Source organism: Excalfactoria chinensis, chromosome 17 (genome assembly GCF_039878825.1).
Source record: "Excalfactoria chinensis isolate bCotChi1 chromosome 17, bCotChi1.hap2, whole genome shotgun sequence".
Lineage (NCBI taxonomy): Eukaryota > Metazoa > Chordata > Aves > Galliformes > Phasianidae > Excalfactoria > Excalfactoria chinensis.
In genome coordinates this window covers 3,569,812-3,586,353 of record NC_092841.1, presented here as the reverse complement: position 1 = coordinate 3,586,353, position 16,542 = coordinate 3,569,812, and the positions used below count along the sequence as shown (strand labels likewise).

The following is a 16,542-nucleotide window of genomic DNA, read 5'->3' as shown; positions in this document are numbered from 1 at the left end:
ATTACTTGCTTTCATTTCTTTATAGACTCTGCAAACAGATGTCATGGATCAGTCCTACAAATCCTCTGCTTGCCAGCACAAAAGAAGTGCAGAAGTTTCACTGCAGCTCCCAACTCCTGCAGGACATGGCAAGCTTCTTTGGAGGCGACAGATGTTGGTTCAATGCAGCTGAACTGAAGAAAAGTGAAAGGCATCTTCAAGAGAACCTGATTACTTCCTTTGATCTTTGCTCTCCCCGTCATCAAACGCACAGGGGTTGCCTGGAGACTCCTTTACAAACTTCACCGCTTGTAAAGAAACAAAGGAGGATGCATCACTTGTTATTTTCATTCTCCCATGGCAGCTTCCAGAAGTTACCTTAACTTCGTTAGGTAAGATGGCAAAAGGGCCGTTCCAGTGACAGCTCACACCTTAACGAGAGAGACAGCTACCCACCACATAAAGAGTTTAGCTGAGCAAGTGGGGAGGGAAGAGCTAAAGAGCACCATCATCTTTAAGTAGAAATAGCAGAGCGGATATTAGAATACCGCCCGTAAATGACAGAAATAGCTTTCCTTGCTGTAATCTTGGAAAGGATTACAGACGTGGTATGAAGGGAACCGGCTTTGTTGCTTCAGATAAAAGTTCTGCTACAGAAAATGCTCTTCCCGAACTAATAGTTAACAATGAATTAAAGACTGTTTCAAAGGATAAGATATCTCAAATATTTTCTGCCATTGGAAATGTTTCAATATCTTCTCCTAGCAGTTTGCTTAGTTCATGTTTCGCAGATTACCTTAAAAGAGAAACAAAAAATCAGCACTCTCATCCACTTTACTGATATTTCCCAATGATAAATCTGACAAAGAATATATTAGTGGTCATTAATTTCCACTTCCCTTACATTGGCAGAACATCCTTTTTTAATTCACGACATTGCAGTTAGAGTTCTGATAAGTGTTTTGGATAGGCCAAGGCAGCAGATAACGGAGACTGATGATAAGAGAATAAAGAGATAAAATAGGGCAATTTTCACAGTGAAGAGGCTGGCAGTGCCTCTCTAACAGCTTTCCCTGTATCTCCATAGCTATAAATAGGCCCTGGAAAGAACGTGGTTGCATAATTTTGTGTTAACTCTGAAGGAATACAACACTATAAAAATAAAAGCTACAGACATGAATTGATATTCAGCATCTTCTGGATACAAGATGCTGGCTTACAGCAGTCCTGGGCACTCTGATTAATACCAGGTCATCCATCAAAAGAAAGCCACTACTGCTCAATGTAAGCATAAAGAAGCCACATACGGAGACTTGCTTGGACTGAATCCAGTGTGTGTCTAACAAGCTCTGCTCAGGCAATCAGGCTCTGAGAGCAAGAAAGCCCTGAGCAATGGATGTTCCACTGACTGCCTCTGAGAGAACCAGCCATGTTTGTAAAGCTCACGGTCTGCCACAATGCAGGTAATATTCAGGTAGAGCAAACCCCCTTTGCCAGTGGATCAGATATCTGTGCTCACCTGTAGGGGCAGCTTTCATTACACTACTCCTTCCCTTCCTCTGAGAAGCTCAAAAGCCTGCAGTAAATGAAATAGCCCAGGAGCCAGAGATAGACAAAGGAACAGAGCCCTCAGATACAATAAAACACGCAGGGAAGCTTCCAGCTGACAAATAAACAGCCCTTGACTTTCATATGCACAAAAACGTGAACCAGTCTTAACTAAATTCCATGGAAAATTCGTTGTTAACAGATGAAGTGTTTCAGAATATCAAATCCTAAAATATTTCCAATCCTAAGAGGGGAAATGAAACGGTTTTGGCCTTCCCTGAACCCTCCTTACTTCTTTTGTCTTTGCGTTCATCAAGGTGGAGAAGCAGCCATTAAAACAGACCAGGTTTGAAGAATAAGACCATCAAGATGCCAAGGATTCTGCGGCTACAAAGGTCTCTTGGAATGAGATGCTGCACTCCTGTCCCAGCCTGGCAAAGAAGCCAGGTGCACAGCTGCTGATGCTATAAACTGAGCTGCACTTTTCTCTCCTGTAACTGCTCTCAGCAAATGAACTGACGCTCCACCTGCTGGAAAGAGACATAAATGAGCTCTGTATTCAGCAAGTGTTTTCTATGAGGAAGATGGAGCCACTTAAGTCTCACGACATGAACTCTTGCTGTCAGCAGAGAGGAAAAAAACCCAAGAAAACAAAAGCAAGCCAAGCACGTTGCTTGTGTGAGAACTCCTTCCCTGCTCCAGGAACTGCTGCACAGCTTCTCAGGTGCCCTGTAAAGCCTTTTAGTTTGACTTAGCATAGAAAGCAACCTGACAGTTCTGCCCTATGCACTCATCACAGCCTGCTGACAACAGATGGGTGTTTCCCAGTCATACTTTTACAAACAATTTGATGTCAATAAACATATTTAGTGCAATATGGAACACCCCTCCATTCCTTCCCTTCTACTGCTTGTTACTGTATTCTGAACTGACCCAAAAGTTGACACAGAAGCAGCAGAAGCACAAGAAAACAAACCTATTCAACAGTATAAACATCTGCTGACAGCTGCCAGGCTGAGAAACACCAGAAATAAGTGTTTATTTTATACAGCAAGTTGAAATAGGAGTCAGGAAAAGAAGTCTAAAATCTCACGGTACAAATGCATCCGGCAAGATCAAAGGCAGAGAGGGAGTACTGCCCTCCTACCAGGCAAGTCCTTTTATGGATTACCTTATGATTTAGAGTAGACTTTGTTCTGCGAGACGTGGTGTGTTCCTTCAAGATCAATGAAAGAAAGTTGGGATACATCTCTGTTGATGCTCGGAAGGGTACCACCAACCAGCACTGATCCTCAGCCTGCCTGAGCCACTCGGGTTCCTCAGCCTGTCTCTTACCGTATCAATAGTTACATCCACCAGAAACACAACCAATGTGGAAACAACAAACTCTAACACAGAAGGTGAGGGAGTAGCGCAATCATATTTTCAAGCGCATCCATATAGCTACGATTCTGAAAGAGATGATTTCCTTATCTAACCAGAACTTCTAAGGACAACACTGAATGATCGTCACTGCTGGAGTTCAGCATCGCAGGCAGCAAAACTTGAGAAAGATTCTCTAATGCCCAGAGGGAAAAACTGCAGACAGCTCAGATCAAAATGTGGTGATGTCTGACACCATTAGTGAGTGATAATGAGCAACTCTCGAGATCGTGCAGAAATTACTCACATTCAATTATAAAAAAACAAACCAAAAACCACCTTCTCGTGGTTTAAGTCCAGATAAGATTTTCTAAGCCATGGACAAAGTGCAGCTCAGAGCATTCCCTGCTTTACCTAACACCACACACATGGTGCAGTGATGACAAAGGTGATCTGTACCATCTTCTGACAAAGCTCCTCTCCATCTGACACTACCTGGACTCCAGCACAGAGGGACAAATAAGCAGAGAGTGCTTCTTGTTTCTTTAGCAGCTGCAGAGAAAAGCAGCTGAGAGCCTTCCTGCTCCTGTCAATGGCCACAAGGAGCCTGAGGCATCTGCCAGAGGAGAGAACCAAGAGGCAGAAAGGCCTGAGACACTGAACCACCTTTCCCAAAAGGCTACTCTCCCTATGTGACAACAATATTGAGAACATAAGCGTATAGAGGCACTGAAGTGTCCCAGCACAACACATAAGCAAAGCTCCCAATTCTTATTTACATACACAAAAGTCTTTAAAGATGATTAAAATGGCCAATGCGACACTCAAAAGCTTGGAAAACCCCAAATTAACAGTGCTTCAGAGGGGATGGTCACTGTAGAAATACTGTCATGTTGTGAAGATCATAGCCAGTATAAGGACCAAAAAAGAAGCTGGAAAATGACCCTGTAGGTCTGAGCATCCAAGAAAAACATACAGTACGAGGGATGACAACATTCATTCACTTTTTCAACTATGAAAGAAAAAGAGGAACAGCACACACTTCGCATCCTGATCCTCTCAAGACACCTCACACCCCTTCAGCTCCCACTCCACCAGCACAACACTGGGACCCCTCTCGGCTCTCAGCTCTTACCTGCTTGGGTCTTACTGGGATGATGCTGGCCTCCCGCTCCTGGCTGTGGGGGAGGACTCGCCCCTGCTGGCCCAGTGCCTTGTGCCGGGCTGCTGCTCAGAGTCCCGGTGGGCAGTGGCTGCCCTCTCTTTAAGAGCTGCTTCTGTTCTTGCTGGCGGAAGCGTGGAGGCACCTCGCGGGGCAGGTAGCGGGACGCGGCTGGCTGCTGCCCGTTAGCAGATGCACGCTTGCCATTGCTGCTGTTGGTGATAGTGCTGGTGGAAGTACTGGTACCGGTACCGGCAGGTTGGGGCTGGCTTAAACTGGTCTTAATAGGTTCTGGCACTGTAGAAGAAAAAAAACAAACACACACACACAAAAAAACCAAGAAAATAATCATTAAATATCAGGGGAAAAAAATAGCTTTTCTAAGATTTGTAAGCAAGATGTCTAACAGGACTTACCCCAAAAGAGGGAACAGGAACCCAACAAAGAGGGTGGATAGAAATGACTGCTGCTGCTCTCCAGCCACAGAAGGAAAACTGATTATTGAATGGGCCCACAGGTTCATGGGGTTCTTGTTTCTTTAAACTGTGAGAGTGATGGTGAAGGTGCAGCATGCTGGGAAATGTGGATTTCAGAAAATGAATGGAAAAGAAGCATGCATTGCAGCGGGGGAACTCTTAGGTAGTAAAAAGAACGATCCTCACAATTGATTTTCTTCTGCTTTACTTGGCTGGTAGGTTCAGACATACATGCACATACTTTTGCCTATACTGATGCATCAACATTAATGAATTACAACAGCAAGTGCAAAATATATCACCTAATACATCACTCTTAAAGATCCCACATCTTTGTGGGTGCTTTCAAAAGTCACGATTAACAATCTGGCCATAATTATTTCCTTTAATTAGAAAGAGTGACAAAGCAGCACAACCTCTGTGCTATAACAGGCCCATTTCTGGAGCTTCCTCATCCTGTCCCTCCAATGACCATCGTGGTCTGCACCACCTTGAGCAGCAAGAGCATCCCCCTGCACGCTGCTATGCTGCACACCTGTTTCTCTGCAAAAACACTTCCCATTGCTAACCTGACACTGATCCAACCACATCTCAGTGCTTCATATGAGATGCACACGTGCACCAATGCAGGTGACTGTGCACGAGGACAAGCAGCCTGCAGCATCTCTCCTGCATGTATCTAGCAGTGCACGGGGCAGGCTGAAACGAGGCACTTGTGACCAAGGTTTACATTGCAGAGAACTAAATGTATGCAGCTGTTTGTAGGTATTTCAGCACAAGATTAACGCAAGCTTTTCTGGAATCTTTTAAGCCTTAAACCTTTCAACATGCTTCATATTGTCTTAACTATTTCTTTCCTAAAGTCTTGTAAGAACCGCTGGAACTGAAATGACAATTAGCTTTAAAAATAAGGATCAATTCAGGTTATTCTCTATTTGTGCAAGGCACGATGCAGTGCTGGAGCCTTTCAGTCCTTGCTTTAACAAACTTCTGGGTGGGTTAAAGCAGAGGGAGAAGGGCGGAGAGGCAGTAAGTAGCGATGGAGCAGAGCTCCATTAAAGGGAGCAGTGACAGGTCCACCCCTGGAGCACCCACTGCCCTTTGAGCTCAGCAGTTTTACACTCTTGAGCTGTGAGGTTGCAAACATTGACCCTCTCAAGTCCCCATGGGTACTATGAACCCTATGAAAGACCACTGACTGCCATCACAGACAACTGTGCCAGGAACCAAAGCTGGTGTGTGGCTCAGGACCCAAATCTCTGCTTCCCCACTGCCCGCTCCTGCTTTGTTTGCCTTGCTTTGATGAATCAAAGGGATAACTGATATAGAACCGCTTTTTATGCTGTTGAACAAAGCCAACATCCCCATTTCATCTGGGAGACGGAGAGCACAAACAGACAAATTAGAGACCTGGGGGCTATTTGTTTATGTATTCTGAGACATCAGCGTTTAACCAACACCAAAATCTCACGTGCTCAGTCTTTCTGAAAGACAAATGAGTGCTCTGAGGATGCTGGGGAGAAAACAGCCCCATGGCAAAGGTGGGAGAGCAGTGCGGGCTCTGCTCTTTCGTCAGTGGAATTAAAACCATTACATGGCACAACACCAACTGCAGAGCTCACCTCTGCCTGGCCAGGGATTTTCTTAAGGAGTATTAATGAATTGGAAACACGGACTGGTTTTTATGAAGTATTATATTCTTAGTGCAATAGGGACCAATGCCAGCTGATAACTCCAAATTGGCGCATCTATAAAGCACACCTTCAATCCAAGCCACACAAGACATGCCAATTTTTGCTTTAACACAAACTGAAGTTGTTTCATCACAGAGATGTGGCCGAAGAAACCCAGTTTCAGCCTCACCGTGTTTCCCTCTCAACATCTGAATGGAGATGAGGGGAAAAGAACAAAGACAATCCAAGTACCAAGCAAGCAGTATGTTACAGAACCACATCCCTGCATGTTAACGGCACTGATTTTTCTACTCAGCACAGCAAAGTGCTGTTGCTCCATGCACCAAAATCTCTGTCAGCCTGGTGAGCTGGAAGGTGCTCTTGCAAGAGCCCCATACAGACAATGGTGGCAGCTGGAAAGGACCTGCTGGATGACCCCAGCAGCAGGAAATAAAGCACCACCAATGCGGAAAGGGCTCTGCTCCATACTCCAGCTTCAGATCAGCTGAAACCAAGCCTGTTTGTATGATACAATATATGCACAATACCTATTCCAAAGACAATGCAATGACTGCACTGTACCAAAAACTCCACGCATATTTATAAGCCATCTCCAGCAATGTTTAAGCAGCAATTTCCATTTGGTGTGTATTGAGAAGCACTGACTGCTCCAAGTATCTGTGCAGATTTACTAACTGTTAATTGCCTTGTGGTGTTTGTTGCTCTGAGAGCTCCCCTACAAGCACAGACACCTCCTTCCTGCAGGCTGTGCTGAGGAAGGCTGCCCCATGTCCAACAGGGCCCCATGCACACAGTGCTGTGGATGTTGGGCACCTCAGCACCCCGCAGGGCTGCCCCTCTGCTGCTCACCTGGAAGCAATGAATTGCCACCACTGATGTGACGGGCAGCTGCTGGGAAGCCAGGAACTGCAAGGCATCCCCCAACCCAAGGCTGGGTTGGTTGGAAGGCTGAAAACATTACTTTGAGGAGATGGGAGGGGGAGGAAAGGAGTGAAAGCAAAGCAATTTTTTTCCACCCCCCATTAGGAGCACGCAGTCGAAGAACCAAAACACCGAGCTAGAAAGAACCTTGCCAAAATACAATGGAAGGCATAAAATGAAAGCCTCAGAATTGCTCGCTCTCCCCGTGTTTGTGATGGCTATCTGCTTATTCTGCAGCCGGAGAGCTGTACATACACTAAACAATGGGTTTGCTTGTAATAATTATCAGCACTTAATGGTATCTAAACTTCTTAATCCAATTTTACCCAAACAAATCCAATAATTACTCCGCATGCTTTTTGATGATTACAATCTCGGGAATCCCGACCGCATAAAAAAAAATGGTTATGTGCAATTGTAGGTGGATTTTATTAATATAATGAATAGGATCAGTCGAAGAGATTTCAATTACAACAATAGCTTTTAAGTACATTTCTACGACGTAAGAAAAGAACACGCATAAATGAAAGAAACTGGTTAAGCCACATAATACTGATTTACGGCAGCTTTTTCCTTTCATTCCCCCCTCATTAACATCTCTCTGCATTTCTGAATCCTGCTCTCCAGCCCGACCCAACCTGCATTTCTAAGGGCTTCCAGAAGAGCAGACATTAGAGCAGACATTCCAGAAGAGAAACGGTTAAGCCAGAAATGCATTCTTGGCTGCTACTGTGACAGGATTTATTTACAGCTTCTATTAAACACAGCAGCTCCATTACAAAGTGCTGCATGTGAGAAGAATTTTTGATTATACAATGCCAATGCCTCACTGCGTTAAACATATCATGCCAGCGTATTAGTTCTTTCTCTCTTTTTTTTTTTCCTTCAGCAATTCGTTCAGGTCATTGTTTGATGGGTTTATGAATTCATTACAGGAAACAGATGGATCCCATAATTCAGAGCTATTCTCCCAGCCAATCATGAGGGCAATTCTTTTTCCCCCCCCCCCTCATCTCGCTCCCCCTTCCAAATCAACCTTAATGAAGCCACTTCCTCCATGCCCCATTCCCCGCACACAGTGAGCGCTGCTGCTGGTTGGAGCGGCACCCCAAACAGAGATGGATGCACGGAGCACAACGCCGAGCAGCAGAGCAGGCAGCCCTGCTCAAGTCAGACAGAAAGGCTGAACTTACCCAACTCGGGGGGAGGCAAACAGAAAGCACGGGATGGTGCAGGGCAGAAAGAGGCGTCCGATTGGTGAGAAATCCATTTTGACCTGATTCAAAAGGTCTTTCTGTTGTTTTTAGAAGGGGGGGGAAACAAAAACAAAACCCCTAAAACAACGTTGCCCCCCAATCTACTTTCAAAGGATGAATTTTCATTTAGCAAATTACCTCCTTTGTCTACTAAGCACTGGCATTTTTCATCCACAGTGACATCTACTGGCAAAAGCAAAGGTACTTCAGAAAACTACCGCAGAAAACCTAATGCTTCTCAACAGTTCGCCCTCAGTAACTCAGTTGCTCACAGCATGCTGGTAGCATTATTACTAAGGAAGCTACATGGAGAGAACCACTGTCCCATCCCTCACCTTTCTTTTGGCAGAGGGACACCAGGTTGGGCATCAGGAGATATTTCTTCCCAAGGATGCACTGCTATGGGCTGCCCAGGGAATGGTGGAGTCACACCATTCCAGTTCCAGAGCCATGGAGGTGTGGCACTGAGGGATGGTCAGTGGGCACAGTGGGTTGGGGATCTTAAAGGTCTTTTCCAGCCTTGGTGGTTCCATGACACAACAGGGCTGGGCCTCCAGAAAGCAGCTGCTGCTCTACCATGGCTTGTATACTAAGTGCAATAGAACAAAAATGACTGTGAAGTTACTGAAGGCCCTCTTACACGGGACATGCTTTGTAAGGACAGACAGAGCTTACAATGCTGGCAAAGGCAAAGAAATCAGAGCTCTGAATACGCTGCTGATGGAGCTCTCCAGCCTTAAGGAACGTTTGGGTTCATTGAGAAGGTCTTTGCATTGGGTGAATTCAAAAGCTCTGCAGCTCCTATTTTTTGCAGTCTGATCTGTTCATCTGAGCGCATTTTACAGGCTCCATCAAGATAGGAGCATAATTTATTCTAAAGCGATATTCAGACGCAGAATGGTTGCGTCAAGTTAGCAGATAACTACCCGCCATAAATTGATATATATTAAACGCTGAAATGTATTTGTTATCTATTCAGTGGGTTTCAATTCAGTCCAAAATTAATTCCTAATATAGATGCTGGAAAACCTCCTTTGAAAATATGTCATCCAGAAAGATTTTACAACCATCTGTGGGAAATCAATATTTTATGAGGGAATCATAATAACTTATAGGGCCCACAGTGACAAGCCGGTCGCAAATCACCTTCCCAAGAGTGAACTTCCATATTACTTCTTATAAATTAAAGGTTTTATTTTAATCTTCATTCCTGAATCTGCTGGAACCATATAAATATTAAAGCGAGTTGGAAAGCGTCTTCCATTTGGTTGTATTTCAGGAGTTCTGAAGAACAAAACAGTCTTTTCTTAAACATATATTGGCATTAGAAGTTACCTGTTCCACACCTCCAGCAGGCAGGGCGACCTGCACACATCCCACTGTGTTCATGTTAAGGATGTGCTTTGAGGGCTGAGCAGATAGGACAGGGAAGCACCCATCAGCCTCTGTCTTGCACCCAGCTGCACACCTCAATGGTGTTTGTACCTCTGCACCTCCTGCCTCGTGTGGTCAGAATCCAACCCAAGTTTCTTAAGCTTGAAGTGGGAGGACCAACACAACCCAACCTCATCAGCCTCATTCCCTTAGGAAACCAGACCAAAAAACATACGCAGCACAACTTATGAGAGCATTTTTCCCCACAGCTGCACATGAAATGCCTCCCAAACAACAAATCTTTGCTAGTTTTGTACAAGTTAATATTGATTAATTTTGTACCAGTGGAGAAAAGAGTGGAGAAACCTTCTAGAAAATAAACTCTAATGATTAAATAAGCGATAGCTTCACCCTTCCTTCTGGTGCGTCGCCATCAACCCCAACTGCACATCTCAACTTTGTAATGGCTTCTGACATGAAATTATTACGTGCCGCTGTCATAAGCAAATTGGGGAAATGTGAGCTAAATGCAAAATGGGCTGAAATATTCTCTGGGAGAATCAATGGTTTGCTGTCAAAACGAAAGCATATTTCAGAAAAGATTCCATCGGGACTTGATCTGAGCCTACGCTGCTCAACATTTCCATTAACAACGGCATGATGGACTAGAGAATATCCTTATTAAATCTGCAAATGACACTGAGCTAGGGAGAAACAACATGGGGGTGATGAGATGGCTGAGGGACAGGAGCAGAATTCTGATAAACTGTCGAGAAATCAAAGATAAACTGGAGAAGTGCTGTGAAAGAAAGCAGCCGCAACTCGGTAAGGAAAGCCACGTAATCAGGCAGGAAGATTTAAATGCACAACAGCAGACAGCTGACCCATAGCAGATCTGCAGAAAAATACATTTGGGCAAATCACAAACTGAAGTGAAGTTAAAAGGTCATGCTTGTATGAAAACAAGCGTTGTAACTGAGTAAATACCAAGCTACAAGGCTCAAAGTAAGCCTTCCACATCTGTCTTGCATGTTACAGCCTTCACTAAGCACTGCCAGTACTCACTGCCAACCATCTCCAATCAAAGGAGAGCTCCGAGACCTGGAAGTAGCACAAAGAAACAGCCTGAAACCTGGAGACACTGACTGCCATAGCACAGGGCAGCTGTTCAACCTAGCAGACTCTGTGCACACACTGCAAAGAATTAACACAGCAGAAGAAATAACTTGTTTCATCACACGGTGAATAGGACGAGACTTGCTGGGTTTCAATAGCAGCCGCAAAGATTAAGGTTTACATTTCTAACAATAAGGATCACTAAGGACTACTTGCAGGCTTGCTGCAGGTGTGGTGATCTTGGCTCAGAGCAGTAGGATGGAACAGATGACCTCCTACAATTCACAAGTACCACGGAGCTCCAAATCCAGTTCTCCCATCTTCTTCAGTCACAACAAAGTCAACAGCACTGCCTGCAGGTCCTGTAAGCTTTCCAGTACATTTAAGACCTGTTCCTTATTCTTCAGCCCCACCTGTCTGGGTCCAATGTGCTTTGCTCCTGAAGAGCTTCAAACTGTACCATTACTGAGCCATGGCTCATCCCCCAGCCCACCACAGCTTGGTTTGCCTTCCCTTCATAAGCCCATCACTGACCACTCAACACTGAGCCCTATTCCTGCTCTACTAATAGGATGCTGCATTCACATCCTTGCAAACCTCTGCACTCCAATACCAAACTCTGTTCCACTTCCTTAATCAGCACCTACATCCTTTGCTTTCCTACCAGCATGCAAATCCTGCCAAATATTTCTCTCAAGAGAAAGATACAAAATCTGTTTCTTTTTTATTACGAGATGTCTATTTCTTCTAGCTTTTATTTCCAACCCCACCTCACCTTATTCTGGTTTGGTTGTGCATGCAGCACTCTTGTGAAGAATACTTAACATTTGAAGAGCTCCCAAGATTTTCCTTACTGCTTTCCTCCATGTTAGCACTGATTACAATTTTAATTTTAAATTCGCAATTAATTAGCCGTGCCATTAAAAGTGGTACAGCTAATTAGGTTGATGCATTGGCACCAACAATAGATTGATAATCCAAAGCAAATACAATGCTATTTAGCAACAGATTCTTTCACTGCAAGACAAACCCTCGAGTGTTTATTGTAGGCTCTGAGTGCACACGCATGGTTTACCATGGCCTGGCTGATGAATGGATATTGGATCATATACATCAGGCCTCAAATTTACAAGTCCAAGCCATGAATCAAAACCGAGTAATGGAACAGTTAAAATTATCACAGCTACATTTCTTCAGGATGTGAACTGATAACAGATGGTAACTTTCAAGGCTTAACACTTCGTCTGCTTTCTTTCAAACAATATTTCTCCAATTTGCAGACGACGTTAAGCAGTATTTATGGATTCACATAACTCCAATTCCGGTATCCATCGTGTCCATCTTTCTACACTCTTCAATTTGTTCACTGGAAAGCAAAGACCAGTCAGTAAATAGATGCACGGTGCCAGAAGCTGCTCCCCCATGTTGCTGTTCACCCCAAAGAGCAAAGCCCCAGCACAGACATGCTTCACTCAGCATGCACTGATCTGGAATTCAGACTCCTGTAAACTCAACACCTGGAGAGCAGCACCATGTACACCCTTCTCCCTCACCAACACACTGACATTAGAAAGCCAGCTCATCTACCTGGCTCTGTCAATCTACCCCATCCATCTACGGCACTGCAGCCCCAGCCATAATGGCAGACATGGCCAGCAATCAGCTCGGAGCTGAATGACACAATGCTAACCCCAATGCAAGTGCTGCCAGGAGAATCCCAGCCTCCTAACCACAGATTAAACAGATCCGTAGAGAGCTGCATAAGAATTCTGGGCAGAAGTAGGAACTCAAGCTTTCAATTTTAAGCTGTGTGCATTTAATCTTATTAAACAACGTTTTTACACACAGTTTCCATACTTAAAGGATTTTTTAAAAGCAAATTTACAGAAGGTGCAAAGTCATCACACCAGCAGCATTTCTCCTTAATTCAATCACAGCCACTCCCAGACCAAACTGCACGTATTCATTGCAGAAGAAATCTGCCCATGGTTGTATTGTTTGTACAAATAGATAACTACAGCAATTGACAGTAATTGGTATATTTGTAAGTAATTAACGCAGCCGGAATAATCTCCAAGTTGATCAGTTTACTGCACACAAGAGCCTAAAAATTCATTTCCATCTACAGTTACCATGACCAAGCCCTGAGTCCTGTTAAAAGCCACACAGAAAGCGGTACAACCTGGTGGGCTGCCCGCTGCAGGTTAACACGTAGCTTGTGTAACCAGGTAAGCTAAGGCAAAAGTCTTTTCAACAACTCTGTGCCTTTGGATGCAATTAATTAATTGCATTAAATTAATTAATGCAATTAAATAAAATCACATTTGCTTTGGATGCCCATGCTGTATCACAAAGGCTGGATACGTAGCCTACATTACCCATACAGAGAAACATCTATCAAGTCTCTTGTGTCTTACATAGCACAGACCCACCATATGCATGCACACACTTTTGTTCTGCAAACTAGGAATATCACTTCTCCAATGACTTATACTTTAGAGGCTGGAAGCACGAGGCAGGAGCTGCACTGGCATTGAGCTCTTTTTAGACATATCCATGTAGGCAGTTATCAACAGCTGCAGATCAGGTATCTGCAGGATGAGAGTTCAGCATGGTCAGGACATGACGTGTCCTTTTTATTGACACTGGCTGTGCTGCTGAAATCATGGGACTCTGCACACATGTCAGCCTGACTGTGTAAACACAAAGCTTTGGCTCTGCTGTCATGGACATTTATGGTACCAAGTAAATATCTTAAGAGCAATACTAAAATAGTAACAAACTGGTGGGCGAGAGCAATGTTTTAAATAAACCAGGAAAAAGACTCTGTAAAAGTTTAATATAACCCTTTAAGTCCATGTTTTATCACAAGAGAAGGCTTAAGAGTATGCTCATCCTGCAGCCCTACGGACAGCCTGGACCACCCGAACCATCACAGCACTGCAGGGCTGCTCTGAGCCACGGGCATCTTCACCCAAGGACTGCGTGCAGCCAACTCAATGAAAGACCAAACTGACAGATACATACTTGACAAAACATCGTGGATTTTATTGCTAGAGCAACATCTGAGGTTCCTTATCTTATTTTGGATGCATTCCGCAGTACTGGGGATGGTCCTGGGGAACAGCCATTCTTGTGGCTTCCCCAAGTGATCAGATGAAAACAACCTGGATCCAAAAATGATTCCTTAGTCAGATAAGCCCAACTAAAGCCATGCTCTAAAAGAGAAAAAACCAAACACTGCTGAAGTCAGATTTCCAGCATACAAGACCTAAAGAATATACCGGGCATGAACTATGCATCTCAGTTAGGTGTGATAACTCCCCTTTCTAATCTAAACACTATTCCAAGTATGCAACTGTGAGCCTCCCAAAGGCAGCCCTGCATGTTCTGTTCAGAACTAAGGGCTCACCCACCTGATTGGAGCTGTGCAACTCAGAACCCAGAGCAGACCCGGTGCTGATGCTGCTCAAGCTGAACAGGCCTTTTGCATCTTTCCAGGGCCATTGTGCATTAATCTCATATAAGAAAAACAGGATTTAAGTTACTGAAGAACAAAAAGTTGTTCCAGCAGTTTTCAGACCTATTATTTTCCCCCTCCAAGACCTACAGGAAAGTGCCCTAAATAAAAGCCAACCGAGATCTGATTGGGATTCCGCAGTCATTTTACAGCAGCCAAAATGATGCCAAAAAAAAGCTCAGTTCAATTTGTTGAACACAGCAAGACAGAAAACCTCCTTTGTGAGAAGGCTGCAGCAGGGCCGGTAATGACCGGGCATTCCCAAGGAAGCTTTTCAGTCCTTGCAATGCAACTTGGGCATCTCTAAAGATGTAAGCAGCCGAGTTCACTGAAAGCACCACGAGCAGAAGGAAGCAGGGAGCAGTGCTGGTCCATCTGGCAGTGTTTACCTCCCATAGCAGCGGTGTCACTGCACAAAGTGCTGCGTTGGCTGGGGCAGATGACAGCTCGGGTGATGGGGCTGTCACCATAGCAACTTTCAGCAAGAACTCACAATGCACCCAAACGAACTTGGAGCTAAATTAACTTATTGCATGTCACCAGTGAGAAATGACTGTTCAGAGGTAATTTTCTGTACTAATATGTAATAGAGTTAACTCTCTAAATTGAATTAAATTAATTAAATGCCACTCCCAGTAAATCAGATTCTATTACACGAATGTTAAAAGAAATTAAAGATGTTTTAATAAAGATTACTAATAATAACTTTATATTATTACTTCAATTCAAATTCTGAGTTCAGTTTATTTTAGGCACACGTCTTTCCCTCTCCAGGAAGGAATACCTCATTACTCTGCATACGCTAAACATATTTATTTGCAGGTAGACAGATGTGGCCAAAGGAAACCACAGCAGCATTGTAAGGGCTGCTCACCAGTGAAATGCTGCTTGGTTTAACATATGAAAGCCCAAGATTTTCTTTCTTTGCACACACTTTGATGATGTCAGTAACTTTGGACCATTTCCCAAGCCTTCTAAGACTGTGCCCAGCTTCCATCACAAAGAAGAGGAAAATCCCAGAGCTGCCTAAGCAGGCTGAAAATAACAACTTCATAATGGCTTTATAAAGCTACCTAACATAGGAACTTTGGTTTTTAATATACTATTTCTTGCACATCAGAGCAGGACAGCCAGCTGGGAGACGCACCTAAGCTGCCTCCATTGTCCAGTGCCAATATGGGCAGGTTGCCATTGCCAGCTAATGGCACTGCATCACCCTGACTTCACCCACAGCTCATATTAAACTCACCCAACCCTTCAGGCCCACGTGGACCCTTCCTCACACCCCTGGAGCTACCACTCAGTGAGCTGGGTTCAGAGAGATAAATGAGCTAACATAACCACACTGGAAGAATCCAGCAGTACTCCTATGGACGGATTACAGAGCTGTACACTGGACTCAGCCTGAAAGCACTTCCAACAGCAGCAGTAAAATGATACAAGTTAACTCAAAACATGACTTAATAATCATCACATTACTAGAAGGATTTCTACAGGAGAGAAACAAACAACTGCAGTCTGAAAACAGCAGCACAAAGTCAGACAGAAGGAGCTGTTAAGTACAGAAGAAGATCCACAAAGGGCTGCTGCAGAGAAGGGCAGCTCTCCGCATACCAGGCAAAATGAGACAAGAATGGGCTTAAATTACAGGCTGAGTAGGAGACTGCCCTGCAACAACAAACCAAATGTCTTTCAAGAACATCTGTTGGATCTGTCTGACAGCTCAGAGATGGACGCGACCATCTCTTCTTGTTAGCCAAAAGGGCTACGTGCAACACTCTGAGCCCAGAACTTCAGTGCAGCATTCAGAGCTTTTAAAGGAGTTGAGGACTTGTTGATTCTGGAGCTCAGTAACTTGTCAGCTTCACATCGCACGTCCTGGAGAGGCCAAAGGTCTGGCTCCATCAAGACTGCTGGAAAAAGACAGCAAAGCAGCCAAACCCAAAGTGATGCCAGGAGTGCTAAGGGCATCCTGATACAGGAGGGGAACCTTCAGGAAGCTCTATGTGACAGAGAACGACTACTGCCAACAAGGGAAGAGGCCATCAAGAGGCTGAGCTGCACCTTGGGTTCAGATGTTCCTCCTGGGCAAACAGAAATGGATGCTGACATGCCATGGGCAGCTGCAAAGTGC

The 16,542-nt window shown here is 44.4% G+C and overlaps 1 protein-coding gene across 6 annotated transcripts in view; it reads right to left on the bottom strand.

Moving 5' to 3' along the window:
* Positions 1-16,542, bottom strand: part of TNRC6C (trinucleotide repeat containing adaptor 6C) — a 78,875-nt gene that overhangs the window by 39,736 nt on the left and 22,597 nt on the right. For all 6 annotated transcript variants that reach the window (XM_072351597.1, XM_072351598.1, XM_072351599.1 and 3 more), the window contains exon 4: positions 4,025-4,348. In XM_072351597.1, coding sequence (XP_072207698.1) covers positions 4,025-4,348 — 324 coding nt within the window. The remainder of the gene's footprint in view (positions 1-4,024; positions 4,349-16,542) is intronic.